The following is a 16826-nucleotide window of genomic DNA, read 5'->3' as shown; positions in this document are numbered from 1 at the left end:
TACTAACTGCCAGACCTCTTTTATAGTCGACACATACTGAACAGTCCAATATAAAATAGTGACTCTCCGTGACTTTTATTACTCTGATAATGACTCTCCTTTACAGCTGCATTCGCAACTGTGATTTAGTTACTTTAAAGTTAAACTCTTTTTTTCAGGGTGTGCATTCCGTTATTTCCCACCCCCTGTAGTATGCGTGTGTGCAAGTATGTATGTATGTACGTACGTACGTATGTATGTTTGTATGTACGTATGTAAGTATGTATGTATGTACGTACGTATGTATGTTTGTATGTACGTACGTATGTATGTGTGTATGTAAGTATGTATGTATGTACGTACATATGTGTGTATGTTTGTATGTACGTACGTACGTACGTATGTGTGTATGTTTGTACGTACGTACGTACGTATGTAAGTTTGTATGTACGTACGTACGTAAGTATGTATGTACGTACGTATGTACGTGCGTACGTATGTATGTATGTATGTATGTACGTATGTGTGTATGTAAGTATGTATGTACATACGTATGTATGTATGTATGTTTGTTTGTATGTACATCTGTATGTATGTACGTACGTATGTATGTATGTGTGTATGTTTGTATGTACGTAAGAATGTATGTATGTATGTACATCTGTATGTATGTATGTATGTATGTATGCATGACAGTAGCACGTAGTGTAACAGATCTGTGAAAAGAGCCAGGTCTGAATCCCTACCCTGCAGCTTTGGTACCCTTGATGAAGGTATTTACCCTCAACTGACAAAGTAAAAACTGCCAAGCTGTGTAAATGAGCAAATCATTGTAAGCATCACAGTACGTTGCTCTGGCGGGGGGGAAAAAAAAACAGCTCAATAAATAAAAAAGAACTTTCTTTTTCCGAAGTTGTTAAAATAGTTGGCAAAATTTTAAACCGAAAAATTGATCAAATTTATGGATCCAAACGGATCACATTTAAACTGAAAAAAAAGGATTTTAAAGAGACTACAAAAATTTGAAAAATTTAAAAAGCTACACGAAAGTGGGACCACGCGTGTGTAGCCGTGTTTCTGTGTATGTCTGTATGCATCTTATTTTAGGTTGTTCTTCAATGTTTGTTTTTTTTTTTTCAATGTTATTACAAGTTACACTTGCCACTGTGCCACTCTGTGTTTGTCATAAAAATCAGTCAAAGGTCTTCAAATAAATGAGCAATAGTATGTTTTCAGTGTGTGTCCCTGGGCATGTGTCCTCTTATCTGGAGCCGCAGACCTTTGTACACAGACAAAGCACGGCAATCGGCGTGGAAGTGCCAGGGCTGCCGGGCTCCCTCGCGCTTTGATCCCGATAAGGGTGGACGCCTCTAGCAAAACACCGTCCACTTCAAAGGTCCATTTATTGATCACCAGCTCTCAGGAACCCTGCTACAAACTGGGATTGTGTGGGTGTGTGTCATTGACCGTCTCTCCAGAACACCCCATCCTCACCGCTGTCGCAATGTTCACACGTTGCAAGCATCCGTACTGAAAAGCTGCAGAAAACGTGGCGCAATTTTAATGTCCCTCATTGTTCAGGTGTGGATCCCCTAAACCAGGCGCCAAACTGCCCCTCTTGTCAGTTCGTGCCCTTGTGACGCTGACCGAAACACCAGGGTCGCTCATCGTCGGCTCCGAACGCTGCGGTGGCGTCGGCCGTAGGGCTACGCCCAGGATCCCCCGGGACGCCGGTGACTGTCTTGGCCCCCCGACTGATCGAGTTCTCCTGCTTGACACTGTGCTGCTAAGTGTGTCTAGAAATGGGCCTGCAGTCAGAAACTTCTGGGTTTGAATCCTGCTCCTTTAGTCGTACCCTTGATCAAAGCATTTACCTATTTATTGATACAGAAGGAGAGGGTGTGATGAGGCAGTGGATTTGACCGGGTCCTGTTTGGGGTGCCTTGTGATGGACTGGCGTCCTGTCCTGGGTGTGTCCCTTCCCCCTCCAGCCTTGTGCCCTGTGTTGCTGGGTTAGGCTCCGGTTCACCAGGATCCCACTTGGGACAAGCGGTTTCAGACAAGGTGTATGATACAGTAAGAATAACTTGCTATTTAGATGGGTAAATCCTTCAAAATCATCCTATTATCAAATATTATAAATCAGCTTGGACAAGCTGTCACTAAATACCAGGGCAGTGTAGTCGCTAGAGCTGCTGCCTTTAGACCCAAAGGTTGCAGGTTTGAATTCCACCTCCAGCTATAGCACCCTTTAGCGAGGTACTAACCCTAAAATTACCCAGCCGTCTAAACGGGTAGGTAGGTTAACGTTGTAATTCAGCCCATAAGTTGTTTTCATGTGAAACAACAGGCACTAGAGGGGGAGAGGACCACCTTCGGTGACGCATACTTTCTGGCGGTTTGTCGAGGAAGCGGCACGGTCTACTTCTTCCCGAGCGTGACCCACTTCCTCCACGGCACGACCCACTTCCTGGGGCCCCTCACCAGCACAAAAGTGGGCCATTTACGTAACGGGGCCATCGGCTCAGATGTACTGCCCGTAGCTCGGGAGCCGCAGCCAGTTTTCACAGCGTTTGCCGTCGCCGATCTTACCGACTACCTCCGACAGAAGGGCTCTCCAGAAATGTTGTGGACTTTGGCTCAACGGACGGCAGCAGAGCATCGGCCGACGTTCAAAGTCGAGGTTCGACGGGGACCCTCCGTCTCCGGATCCCCTATGAGCTCTGCCGAAAACGAGTGAACGAACCCTTTGACTTCGCGCTCGTGGACACCCCATTCCAAGGAAAACACGCCGTCCATCCCGGATAAGACCGTTCTCCCGGAAACGGTGGCGGGGGTAGAGACAGCACAACATTTCCCGTCTGGGGGTTGCTTTATGCTGATGAGGCCCGCTGCAGTACGCCCTGGACTTGTTGTGATAACCCCCCATCCAGGAATGTGTCACATCAGGGAATCAATAGCAGCGTATATCCATCAGGGCGACCGACGGGAAAAAACACACAGCGGCGCACACTGCCAGGAAAGGCTGATAACTGGGAAAAACAGCAAGAGCACAGACACACTGAGCTCTGTTGACTGAATGACCCCTTCCTGAAAGCCTTGCTCAACACAGCCCTCCGGTGTCCCTCCACCGCCATTCCAAACTGTCCAAATCACTGACCTCTGTGACGAAGAACTCCGTGCGGGGGATGCAAACCCAGCATCCTTCTGGGACATAAAGAGGCAGGTAGGAACTTTTAACCAGCATCTCAGAGGTAACAACACACACCTTGTCTGAAACCGCTGGTCCCAAGTGGCGGTCGGGGCAAAACGGAGCCTAACCTGGCAACACAGGGTGCAAGGCTGGAGGGGACACACCCAGGGCGGGACACCAGTCTGTCACAAGGCACCCCGAGCAGGACTCGAACCACAGACCCACCAGAGAGCAGGCCCCAACCAAGCCCCGACCAAGCCCCATCTGCCACCGCACCCCCCCAAGAATTTACCACCACTATGCTAATATACATCCATAAATAACTCATTTTAATATGTCTACAGCAGTTCTCCAAAATACAGCTTAAGGTACAGCAATATTTACATTCCTCAGTTGATAGGGGGATGTAGTGGCACAGTGGGGTTGACCAGGTGCTGCACTCTAGTGGGTCTGGGGTTCAAGTCCTGTTTAGGGTGCCCTCCAACAGACTGGTGCCCTCTGTTGGGTGTGTCCCCTCCCCCTCCAGCCGTGTGGCCAGATTAGGCTCTGGTTTGTGTGTCTTTAGCTGATGTTCTTCCTCAAAGACATCAAACTGCCTGTAACTTCTTGCCCATCTATGCAAATGTGCTTAAAGCTGAGGGTTTTTGCCCGAAAGGTTGTAGGTTTGAATCCCACCTCCAGCTGTAGTACCCATTAGCAACGGGCTTACCCTAAATTGCTCCAGCAAAAAATGACCCAGCTGTATCAATGGGCCGGGGGGTGCGGTGGCGCAGTGGGCTGGACTGGGTCCTGCTCTCCGGTGGGTCTGGGGTTCGAGTCCTGCTTGGGGTGCCTTGCGACGGACTGGCGTCCCGTCCTGGGTGTGTCCCCTCCCCTTCTGGCCTTACGCCCTGTGTTGCCGGGTAGGCTCTGGTTCCCGCGACCCCATATAGGACAAGCGGTTCAGAAAACGTGTGTGTGTATCAATGGGTAAATCATTAAAGGTAGACTACCATTGTAAGTTACTCTGGAGAAAATGAGCAAATGTGTGGTGCCTTGTTCAGAGATACTACAGCAGGAGGTGGGATCGGAACGTCCAACCCCCCTAGTTGATATGCAGCACTTAAGCACCACCATCAAAGACAAATATCAGTTGGTTTTGACTAGTCAGGGACCCCCCCAGATGGAACACTGGTTCATCACAAGATAGACGCACAGAATGAGGTAGTACAGGTTCCCTATTGCGCCTGAAACCCACGTGAACACAGGCAGCACACGCAAACTTCACGCAGACGCAGTGAGGACCAGACCGAAGGTCCAGGATGCTGCGGAGCATCAGCGCAAGGCGTGCGCCAGCGCTGCACAAAAATCGACACCATGCATTTTTCACATAACCACAGCACACATCTGCAACGCTATGTATGCATATGTAAGAATCCTGACAGTGTAAATTAAAGTAACAGTTTAACCATGAAAAAACAAGAATAAAAGCATGGAAAATAAACAACGGTCTGATTTTGGTGTATAGTGTATTAATGTGGAGACAGAATAGGCATGTAAGGGATTTCAGAAGCTTCTGGAACACAATTATCTGCTTGATAGCATTTTTTTCACCCATGAATTTTGAGGAATTCAGGAATGATTATAGTGAGTGTAGTTACATTTATTTATTTTTCAGACACTTTTCTCCAAAGGGACTTCCCTTGAACTCTATGTAGTGTTACTTACGCTGTTAGATACACTACTTACACTGGGTCACTCATCCATACATCAGTGGAACACACCCTCTCTGTGTCACTCACACGCAATGGGTGAACCTGAACAGCATGTCCTTGGACTGTGGGAGGAAACCAGAGCACCCAGAGGAAACCCACACAGACATGGGGAGAACATGCAAACTCAACAGAGACTGAGCGGGGATCGAACCCACATCCTCTCACATCACCCAAGTGATGCGAAACAGCAGCGCCGCTCGCTGTGCCGTCCATTAGTTTTGGTCAGTAGCCGTGAAGTAAGTGGTTAATAAATGAATGGTTGAGTGTCATTTAGAAAAGAGTTAAAAAACTGTGCCGTAACCCACTCGCATGGAGGTTGTGAATGAAGTCTTTTGGCGCAGCGCATGTGACGCCACAATGAGAGCAGGGCCCAGATCACCCCCCCCCCCCCCCCGAACGTTCCGCTTTTCGGAGAATCACCACTAACTGCTGACTTCCCTCTGCTAGTTCTGAGGAAATGCAGAACACGATGTCCCGCCGAAGCCGCAGGGCCTGCGCTCGCAGCGAACTGGGGAGCCACGCATACTTCCTTCCTTCTCTTTCGCTGTCCGCGTGGTCAAGATCTCATTCCCTATTTCACAGTTCATTCATTAAAAAACTGCACCGCAAGTCCGCTATGGAACGTCCAGTAAGCAGAGTAAAAATGGCAAAAAGCTTTACCACCAGCTGCATGGAAATAGCCAAAGATTTATTACCGGTTCCACTTAATAAACAAAGAAAATATGTGCTGCACCCATTAACCTCTCATGACTACTTAGGTAGTATTACTTGTGAAATAAGCACGAAAAAATGAAAATGTAATTAAATTTTCCAGAAAAAAAAAATCCCCAAACACCCTGTGAGTCTGTGCTTTACTGTCCTCTTACTCTCCCACACAAAATGTGTCATGGAATTTCATCGCCCAGCAGACTTTCATGTTCTGGGCAGAAAATATAAGTCATTAAAATGACAAAAAAGCAGGATTATAACAATATTGATTAGGAAAGATGTTCCTACTACATTTTTTTTTTTTTTTTTTTTTTTACTAGGGAATCCTTTCTTTTCATTGAAACAAGTAGAAATCCGTCCTCTTTCAGTAGTTTCAGGAAAAAAATATTTGTTGTCTTGAATTATATTTATTTTATATATTTTACCACTGACCCAATACAAAACAGTAATATATTTAGGCTTCGGAGTAAAATACATCAAGGTTCCATGACTTATGGACAAATGATGGTGCTTCCCCTTAAGTAACCCAGAGATTGAGCCCTTATTGTTATTATTATAAGCATTTCAATGTGAAATCAATCACACCTGCAATGGGTAAATTTTGTGTCTGTTCAAACTTAAGTTTACTTCATTATTTTCTCATAAAAGTAATGGCAAGAAAACAATTAATACAACAATGTGTTTAAATTAAGGTGAAGGAGGGAAAAAAAAAAAAAAAAAAGATATTTAAATTTACAACACATTTCCAAAGAAGTGCGGACAGATCTGGTTCTGTGCTCGATTCGGGATTATAGGGTGGAAATTCTGTAAACATATGTGAGGATTTAGTTTTATCCTGCAGCCAGATGGGATTTCAAATGTCTTTTAGAAGGTTCCTCGTATGAGCCGCAGTGCTGCGTGAATCGGTCCCTTCGCGTCAATTCTGGTAAAACCCTGTCCTTTACCGCCACCGCGTGGTCACCTGCAGAACTGCAACGGGGAAAAATATCCCATTAACATTTATCTAAGGTTCCTTTCTAAAGCATTAGATTTATTCATTCATTTTTTCTGTAAAGCAACTTATAATTATTTTGCATTTACAGTTATTTATTTAGCAGATGCTTTTTTCCTAAAGCGACTTCTAATGAACTCTGTGTAGTGTTACCAGCCCACACACCTTATTCACCATGGTGATGTTCACTGCTAGATACACTTACAATGGGTCACTCATCAATACATCAGTTGAACACACTCTCTCTATCACTCACACACTATGGGGGGACATGAACAGCATGGCAAACTCCACACAGACTGAGCGGGGATGGAACCCACATCCTCTCGCACCACCCAGGCGCTGTGAGACAGCAGCGCTACTCACTCTGCCGCCCTGTTTTTTTTTACTCATTTAAATAACTTCGCAATTTCACTGGAGTAGTTTATTGTAAGTACCTTACTAAAGGGTACTACAGCTGGAAGTGGGATTGAACCTGCAACCTTTGGTTCCAAAGGCAGTGAGTCTAAGCACTACATTACCAGCTGTTCACAAGCTGACAACATTACAGAGCTGGGTATTTTAGGGCATGTACTTTGCTCACCCAGCAGTGTCAGGTTCAAATCAAACCCAAAGTCAGCAGCCCAAACTACTACACTACCAGCTGCCTTATTAAAACCTCTGCAGTAGAGTAAATAAAGCCACGCTGTAATCCGCATGGATGCAAGTACCCAACTGCCAATCTCGACATACTCGGCAACGTAAGATAATTAAGAATGAACAATGAAATTCGTGTTGTGTGCGTGTGGGCATGACCAGGCAACTGCAACGTGATAAAAAAATACAAGTGTGGCTTTTCCGCCGGCGCCTGATTGGCTCACCGTTTGTTTGTTTCTAAGCCGGGGAACTCGCAGCCGCGGTCGCGTGAAATCTGCTCTCCCTTGTGACGGGATCGGATTGCCAGAAACACAACCCCGCCGCGCGAGACGCAGCGAACGTGCCGACAGGAGGCCGTGCCCCTGCAATATTTCGAAGGACGATTGCGGTGGGGAAGCTCCTCAACCCCGAAGCCCAAGCCGTTCACACACCCAGAGTGACACGCAAGCAGGATTCATTTTTTGACTTTCTGATAACGTGTCACAGATTTTAAGGTGCCGTTGGCGGCTTCGCCGGGTGGCGACCGGTGATCCTCTGCACTCGGGACAGAAAGCCGATTGAACTGGACGTCTTTCCCTCTCTTTGTCCCACGTAAGCTGCTTACATTTACCACGGTGCGCTGGCGGAAGGAGAGACGGGGACGCGCCCATGCCGCCGCTCCAGGATGACACACCTGAGGCTTGCGGAAGCCGATGCGATGCTGGCAAAACAATTCAAACAGATTCGAAGGCGCTCTGGAGGCGTGGGAGGGAAAGGAATGCGTGCGATAGGGCCTCGGCCTCGTGCTCGGGGGCCGAGGAGCTCCGAACCCGAGACGTACCTTTCTTTCTCATCTCGTTTTTCCCGTTTCCCGCGACAAAGAAAAAATGGTAAACAAAGACCGCGAAGCCGCGCTCTAGTTTCGGTCCTCGGATTACCTCCCGAGACAGAACGCGCCCCGGTGCGTCACCTGGGAGCCGCATTTGCGGTTGAGCCTCGAAGCCGGACGATACCGCCCCACGCACGTCTGTCAGCTTGGCCTTCGCTCCAAGGAGCCGGATTTTGAAATTTTATGAGAGCGCATTTGTCAGAGTCACCGGTGCAACCGGGGGTGTAACAACCAAAAGTGTGTAATTACCTTGAGGAGTATTGCCAATATGTTTTGATTCCATCTACACCTGGCAAGGTGTTGCAGCGCTGGTCAGAATGCAACCAGTACACCGATTTACTTCACTTCCTTTTAGCCACGGTATCGTCTGCAGGTGACTGTAGTTTAGTGCAGGAGCAGGTACGTTCAGCAGGCCATCGGCGGATGACGCAGTGATGGACGATGAGCAGCAGCAGGCGGGTGGGAGGAGAACGAAGGATGCTCCCATTGTGTGGGCTTCGCAGGGTCAACATGTAGAGGAGATGTTTCCGCCTGGCAGGTAAACATTTTCTCTGCACTACCTTCCTATTGCTGCCCGGATCAAATTCAAGACCCTGGTTATTGTCTATAAATGCATCAATAAAACTGCTCCAAGCTATTTACAAGACTTGATCAACCGCTACACCCCAACCAGACCCCTTCGCTCGTCTGCTTCTGTTCTCTTGGTGGTCCCGTGCACAAAAGGTAAAACACGGAGGTTCCCAGTTCTGGCTCCATTGTGGTGGAATGAACTTCCCCTCTCACTCAGAACTGCTGAATCTCTGTCTGCATTCAGGAAGGGTCTGAAAACTCACCTTTTCTGGATTCACTTTGCCCATGATCTCTTAAGTTGGTGTAAATGTTCATGCACCATAACTTTATGATGATCCCCAGATAAGCCTTTACGCAGCCGCTACTCCCGTATTGTATGTAAATGTTTCTGTACCTTCACAAAAAAAAAAAAAAAAAAATAGTTGGAAGGTGATCAGGATTCATCTATACTGAGTTTTGTGCACCTACTCCTGTGATGAACTTCGGTGCATAAAGTGGAAAGAAGCAAACTAGGTTTACTTAAGAATCACATGCCTGCAACTATGTCTCTCTTTCTCCTAATGTAATACACAAATTGTATTTTCTCTGAGATGTACGTCGCTTTGGAAAAAAGCATCTGCTAAATGAATAAATGTAAATGTAAATGTGAACATGGGCGAGGTCAGCAGCGTGTGCTTATACAAAACATAATGTGCGTCACACCTGTCTTAGCAGCGGTGACTAAACGAGTTTAGCAGCAAAGCACCATGGGTGGATTGTGCCACTTTTCCCGGGAGGCTGGTGGGGCCCGTGGGCTCACTCTGAGCGTCGGCCCTGGAGCAGTTCTGTGGGCGGACATGGATACGGAGACCTTCTCAGGAGAGGAAACATTTCATCCCAGGCAGGTGGAGTACTGGTGAGGGGTGTTATCGTGCACTCAGAAAGTGCTGAGTTTGAATCTCTGCTCCTGCTGTAGTAGCCTTGATCAATGTAATTACCCTGAACCGCTCCAGTAAAAGCTTCCCAGGGGGGTAGATGTGGGGTGAAAGGTAAGGAAGTGCAGTACTTTGAGCTGCTGCTGTTGGATCCAAAGGTTGCTGGTTCAAATCCCACCTCTTAATATGGTGTCCTTGAGCAAGGTACTCACTCTGAACTGCTCTGGTAAAAAAAATTACCCAGCTATATAAATGCCTAAATCATTTTAAACTGCTTTGGAGAAAAGACTTAGCTAAATGATTCAATGTAAAAAAAAAAAAAAAAAAAAAAAAAAACTCTTAGCAAGTTAGTGCACAAACCTAACCGTGTACATGGCTGCCTTAGACCCCAGAGTAAAGTGTGTACCAGCAGTTTGGAATAAACTCTGATAATTGTATCTGAAGAGCTTCGTTGCTGAATGCTCTTTTATTTACCCTGAGGTGTACACCTCTTTGGAGAAAAGCACCTGCCAAATGCATAAATGTAAATTAATATTGTAACGACCTGAGTTACTGCGCGTTTTAGCGGGAAAAATGTTTATTGTAAATAGTTGCATTATGGGAAAAATTAGTAAGATAGGTGTGCAACCACTGGGGGGACTTACGGGCAAAATGATGGGGTGACTGTGTTTGGTAGAATAGAGGATCCTGGGGGTGCTAAGGAGGTTAGGAAAGCTAATTTGAGGTGTAGCTCCTTGAGGAAAGAGGGTCCTTGGATTGAGAGCATTATTTCCCTGTGTGTTACTGTTCTAATAAAATTTTGAAATGAACACTACCTGTGCATCCTTCTTCGCCCCATCCAAACCCAGAGCGCCACGCACCACAATATGAATGTAATATAATCCTTGAAATATCAAGACAGGTCTCCTTAGACAAAACTGGCTTCCTGTCAGCTAGAAGGCAGTATATCCCACCCCTGTCCATTGATGTTACCACATCTGTAGTGCCAGCAAAATAATAAAATAATTCTCTCACAAGTTACGCGACGCTCTTCATGCGTACGGTATAATTGCTCTGCAGCTATATTTTGAGGACGTTCGGACACAGTTACGTTTGATCAGTAGTATTAATGTGCTGTAATAATAGATTGAACTAGTACATTGGACACTGTACAGAAAAGCATAGGCATCATGGGAGGGCAGGGGGGAATTGACTGGTGGAACCCATGTTTTCGCAGCTACCATGCGCTGTGACTGTTCATAGTACACGACTGACTCGGTTAAACACTGTACACCCTTTAGCTATTTGCACACACCACAAAAAAAACACTTTGGAAAAAGAGGAGCTTACAATGGCCTACCATTTAGTACAATATTTTTAGATTTTATCAGTCTACTAGATTTTTTTATTAGAAATTTTGTAAAGAAGAAGTACCAAATATTGTACGCACTATATAGAAGAAAAAAACATGGTTAAAGCTACTGCCTTTGGATCCAAAGGTTGCAGGTTTGATGCCCACCTCTGGCTGTAGTACCCCTGAGCAAGGTACTTACCCTAAATTGCTCCAGTAAAAATACCCAGCTGTATAAATGTGTAAATATCTATCTCATATTAACATTGTAAGTTGCTTTGGAGAAAAGCATTGGCTAAGTAAATAAATGTATAACCCTGCATGCAGGTGTTTTTATGACAGGTGATACGCACAGAAATTGCACACATATCACATGGATTAGCTTCACCTGCATTCCCCAACGTCTCGGGTGTCCAAGTCCATTCTATTTTTTTTTGTGGGCCTATTGGACATGTATTAACTTTGTTCGCTGCCAAGAATTTAAAATTATTAATTTTTGTGTATGTCTTCATCCAAGACAAACAAGTGCCTAAAGTTTGAATCTATGACAGTAACAAGACAAAGAAATAAGTCCTACAAGACGAGCACTTAGAGTAGCAACTTGCAGTGATTTTTTTTTTTTTTATTGTATACACAAAAGTAAAAGTCTGACACAAGCATGTCTTGGCCATAGGCCTTCTTCGGCGGGTGGAAAGAATAATAAAACACACAAATAAGTAACCTCATACAGTCATGCGACGATAATTACCTACAACAATGAAAGCGATTGGACAAACTGGTTGGAACACTTGCTTCTTTATAACTACCCTAAATGGATGCTGAGGTGACCTGTACAATACATTAACTACTAAGCAGATGATTAAGCAACTAAACAGAACAGAATGTTATCTAGGCAAGTGTTTAAAAACAGAAAACAGTAGTGACCCTCAATGAGACCAATACATATGTATGACAATAAAATATTACAGATAATGGAAGTATAATTTTTCTTACAAAACATGAGACATCCTCATTCTTCCCTAATCGGGATACCATATTCAACATGGTAACGTACCAAGTGTTTCTTTCGAGGATGTCTCTGTTTATCACCCCCTCGATGTCCATAGTGAGCTCACTGAGTGTTTAAGATTGTTACAGCTACTCATTTAGCGGATGCTTTTCTCCAAAGCGACATACATCTCAGAGAAATACAATTTGTGCATTACATTAGGAGAAAGAGAGACAGTTGCAGACATGTGATTGTTAAGTAAACCTAGTTTGTTTCTTTCTACTTTATGCATCGATGTTCATCGCATGAGTAGGTGCACAAAACTCAGGATAGACGAATCCTGATCACCTTCCTACATTTTTTTTAAAGGTACACAAACATTTACATACAATACAGGAGTCGCGGCTGTGTAAAAGCTTATCTGGGGATGATCATAAAGTTAAGGTACGTGAACGTTTATACGATACACGAGCTTGACAGATCATGGGCAAAGTGAGTCCGGAAGAGGTGAGTTTTCAGACCCTTCTTGAACGTAGACAAGAGTTTCAGCAGTTCTGAGCGAGGTCATTCCACCACAGTGGAGCCAGAACTGAGAACCTCCATGCTCTACCTTTCGTGCATGGGACCACCAAGCGGGGAGAAGTAGAAGAGCAAAGCAGCCTGGGTTGAGAATAGCAGTTGATCAAGTCCTGTAAAGAGCTACAAACAGTTCTAATGATGGATTTGTAGGCAGGAAGATACAGCTGGGTAATTTTACTGGAGCAATTCAGGGTAAGTACCTTGCTCAAGGGTACTACAGCTGAAATTGAGGCTTGAACCCATACCCTTGGGGGTTAAAGGCAGCAGCTCTAACCACTACACTATCAACTGTCCCAACTCTTGAAATGTTCCACCACACAGGATTTTTTTCCTCCACACTTATGTAGTGAGTACATATTTGACTCTCCATTTCATAATAATAAGATGGCAATCCAGTGTGAAAGAATGGTGTTGGGGCTGAAACACGAGGTCAGCCAAGGACACAATTATTTGACAAAGGAACATTATTAACAAGACAAGAACAACAGCTTATATGACAAATAAATAGTACATTACGCAACAGCTTTAAAACTACTTTTTTTCTGAGAGAAATTCAAATGTGCTGAACTGGTATCAAAAGAATGGCAACTGCTGGAACGTTAGCGACAGTTAAAACGTCAAAGGAAACGTGGCAAATAGCGCGGTTAATACTCATCATATTGCACCTGCCTAACAGGCTACACCTGTAGCTGCCCAGTGACGTCAATCAACCATCATCTCCCGCCCCCGTGTGACAGCAGCCCTCTGATTGGTCTTCCTTTCTGCACCTGTCATGCCCCTCCTCCAATCACACACCACCAGTACTACTCTCCAAGATGGCGGCTTCCATCGCTGTATTTCGTTGCGCTCGATTAATAACTGTAATATAGCGGCGTTAAAAACAGTTAGTGTAAGTGTAGCGCTTCAGTCCGAATCCAAGTGGGCTTGTCCTCTACGCCGGGGGCGAGTTTCCCCGGATGGTGACTTGTTGCACGGAGCCGCGGTGAGAGCGATCCTCGAGCATGGCCAGCGATAACAAGCTGCAGTTCTGGAGGAGAAGCGCCAAGGTTCCCGGAAGGTGGGTGTCCGCGCGGCGCTCGCTCGCTCGCACGCGCGCGCGCATGCACACACAAAGACGTGCACGCGGGAGATTGAGGGCGCGCGACTGGGCACCTTCGCTTCGTCAGGGCCAGCGGCGGCGGTGTCGCTGGCCGCGTAGCCGCAGCGCCGACCGCGGCGGCGGGGTGACGCTGAACTTTTGTCGGGGGTCCGACCGTCCTCCAGCTCGAAGACGAGCCTAGAGAGACTGGAGAAACATGTTCATGTTGTTCTGCCCGCCGGGCCCCGTGTCGTGTTGGTGTCATGCGGCGGCTGCCATATGGCGCCTGTTTTGCTCGTGTGAACGTTTGCAGTATGAGAGCTGCCTAAATAAATGGAGAGAGTATGGCGCCCTGTGGCTCTCCATGTACTCAGTACTGGCCAAGAGCCTTGTCTCTCCTCAGTTTAGACCTCCACTGCGGACTTGCTGCATATTATTAACTTGTTGTTTCATAAACTGGATTAAGTCAGTGAAGTTACTAACACTTTTCCTACAGGAATGTTGTCGAACTCGGAGGTTGCGAGTTCTAATCCCCCCTCTTTCTCTAGTACCTTCAGAAAGGTGTATATAATATATCCTCAGTTGCTCCAGGAAAAGTTACCCAGCTGTAGAAATGATAAGTGTAAGTAGCCTACCGTTGTTGTGACTTTGGAGAAATTTATCAGATGAATGAATTTAAAGTCTGTCAAAACACAATGTGGGAAAAAAATGGTGACTCCCCCCTCAGTTCTTCCAGGCTTTTCGCGTTTGAACAAAAATGACGCTCATCTGGTCCTCACCAAGCCCGCAGAGACATGTTACCCTATGACAGGTAACACGTGGGGCATGCGTTCTTTATTCTTTTATGCAGGAGTGATGCATGAGTAAGTCAGCGCAGTGTGTGGATACCTGCTGCGGTGTGGAAGTTACCCCTTTGGCAACAGGAGCGTTTTCTCACTGAGTTCATCACCTGGAGTTGTGTCCCTCTCACTGATGGCTCTGGATGTTCATGTACAGTGAGCTCTCCTATGGTCCCAGCACAGCATCTCGGTGGCGCGTCGACTCTGTTGTTCGAAAACTCTTTTCCTCTTTTTCCAGCTGTTCGATGGTCAATTTATTGTTCAGTTGTGCTAGAGCTCCGGCTGTCGGACGGATTGCCTCCCTCTTTACCCCAGAATATGCTGATGTAGAGAGGGAAACGTACTGAAAACGAGCCCCAGATCACAATCCCTCCACCACCACGCTTGACAACTGGTAGGAGGTTCCCATGGTGACATGTGCTGTTTGGTTTTCACCAGGCGTAGGCCTGTGGTTCCTGGATGTAGCTTTTTTGTTCTTTGCAGTTTCTCTGAGCATCACAGTCTGATTGTAGGGTGATTTTTGGAGATGCCCACTTTTGCTTATACTGACAGCTGAATGTACACTGTATGTAAGTGCTCTTGTTCAGTGAGAAATGATTGAGTTAATATTAAGTGGCTTTGTAACCCTTTCAGGTGATGAGCAGAAACAAGTGAGATCATTGGAGGTATAGTTAGTCCTTGGCTAACTGTGTCCTCCTGGTTGTGTGAAATCAGTTATGAGCACTTGTTTTTGATTACCTTGCTGGTTTACCCCAGCATTCTTTCACACGTCTTTGGACTGTGGGGCTAAACTCGGACGAATACAGGATGAACATGCAAACTCCACAGACAGCTGGATTCTACCCCAGATTCAAAACTCCAGTCCAGGAACTCTGAGGCACCAGAGCTACCTGCTGCACTGCCATGCCACTTGGTTAAGGGTTAGTCATGGTATGACTATGGTGACCCTCACCAAGTTAAGTAAGTTTGTTGGATGAATGGATTTTTGACATCACTTTATTTTATTGACTCTGGCTGTCCCCCCCCCATCTTGTCAGTTGAAGTAAAAATAGATGATGCATTTTATTAATCCACTTGTACATCTTCAGTTTAAAATGTCTTGAAAGTCAGTGGCAAGTTCACCCCTTTTATGCTTTAATATCAGGAGGTTACAGTATTTTATTTCACTGAACTATTTGTTCCCAGTCTTTATAGTAGATTAAATGGGTATGTTTTTAAAGCAAAGTAAAAGTTTAGCTGTGGTATTTACATTTTTTAATTTTACAGACTTTTTTTCACCAAAGCAATGTTCAGTAATCAGCATTTTACCAAAGTATAGCCACCTAGTCCAATATAGCAGTTTTTGTCTGCATACATACAGTGCTGCTTTAAAGTGTGAACTGCTCATGTCCCTTAGTTTGTCCACAAAATGGACATTTCATATGAGAAAGACTGCTTCTCATTAAATAAGTGTGTAATAACCTTCCCCTTATTTCCACCTGGAGCATCAGACATTTCCTCACGCATCGCTGCCTGCCTATTGGACATCTCTACTTGGATGTCTGAGCACCACCTCGTCCTCAAGCACTCCAAAACAGATATCCTTCAGCTCCCAGCTGGCCTGTCTTCCTGTCATGAATTCTCTATCAAACTGGGCAGCTCACAGATTTTTGTGTACCTCCTCAGCTAAGAGTCTAGGGGTTATGACTGACTCAAGTGTCTCTCAGCACATCGAAGCTACAACTCGGACCTGCAGATGCATCCTGCATAACATCCATAAGATCCGCCCCTATCTAATGACGGACTCTGTGCAACTACTTGTCCAGGCCATGGTGATATCCCTCCATCAAACATCCCCAGCTGATACAAAACGCTGCTGCATGAGTTGTTTGACTTACCTAAGCGTTCTCGCATATCTTCCCTATTCGTCTTTCTGCGTGGCTTCTTATAGCTGCCCTTGTCAATTTCAACGCTCTGCTTATGGCCTACAAAAGCATAAATGGAACAGCTCCCAGATATAAGACCTTATCTGCTACACCCCAACCCAACTGCTTCACTCCTTCACATCTGCCCTCTCGATGGTCCCACGTACAAAACGCCCAAAAGCACAAAGGTTCTTGGTTCTGGCTCTCATGTGATGGAACGACCTCCCCCTCTCACTCAGATCTGCTGAATCTCTCTCTACGTTTAAAAAGGATCTTAAAACTTGCCACTTCCGGACTCATTTCTCCCTTCATCTCTTAATCATGTAATGTAAAAATGTTCATGTTCTATAACTTTGGGATCATAACCATTAAATGGATAAACCTTCATGTAGCTACTGGTGTATAATGTAAATGTTTTTGAAAAAAATGAGTAGGAATGTGATTAAGAATTGTCAATATTTGGATGAACTTTCATGCAACTACTCATGCGATGTA

General features: G+C 45.5%; 1 protein-coding gene across 2 annotated transcripts in view; it reads left to right on the top strand.

Annotated features, from left to right (window-relative positions):
• Positions 1 to 13167: 13167 nt before the first annotated feature.
• tbc1d22b (TBC1 domain family, member 22B) overlaps positions 13168 to 16826 on the top strand; it is a 38639-nt gene continuing 34980 nt past the window's right edge. The window contains exon 1 of one of the 2 annotated variants that reach the window (XM_018745701.1): positions 13168 to 13567. In XM_018745701.1, coding sequence (XP_018601217.1) covers positions 13512 to 13567 — 56 coding nt within the window. In that variant the 5' untranslated portion in view covers positions 13168 to 13511. The remainder of the gene's footprint in view (positions 13568 to 16826) is intronic. The other variant, XM_018745700.1, reaches the window with a different exon arrangement.

Source organism: Scleropages formosus, chromosome 1 (genome assembly GCF_900964775.1).
Source record: "Scleropages formosus chromosome 1, fSclFor1.1, whole genome shotgun sequence".
In the NCBI taxonomy this organism is placed as follows: Eukaryota; Metazoa; Chordata; class Actinopteri; order Osteoglossiformes; family Osteoglossidae; genus Scleropages; species Scleropages formosus.
This window is presented reverse-complemented; position numbering and strand designations above follow the sequence as displayed.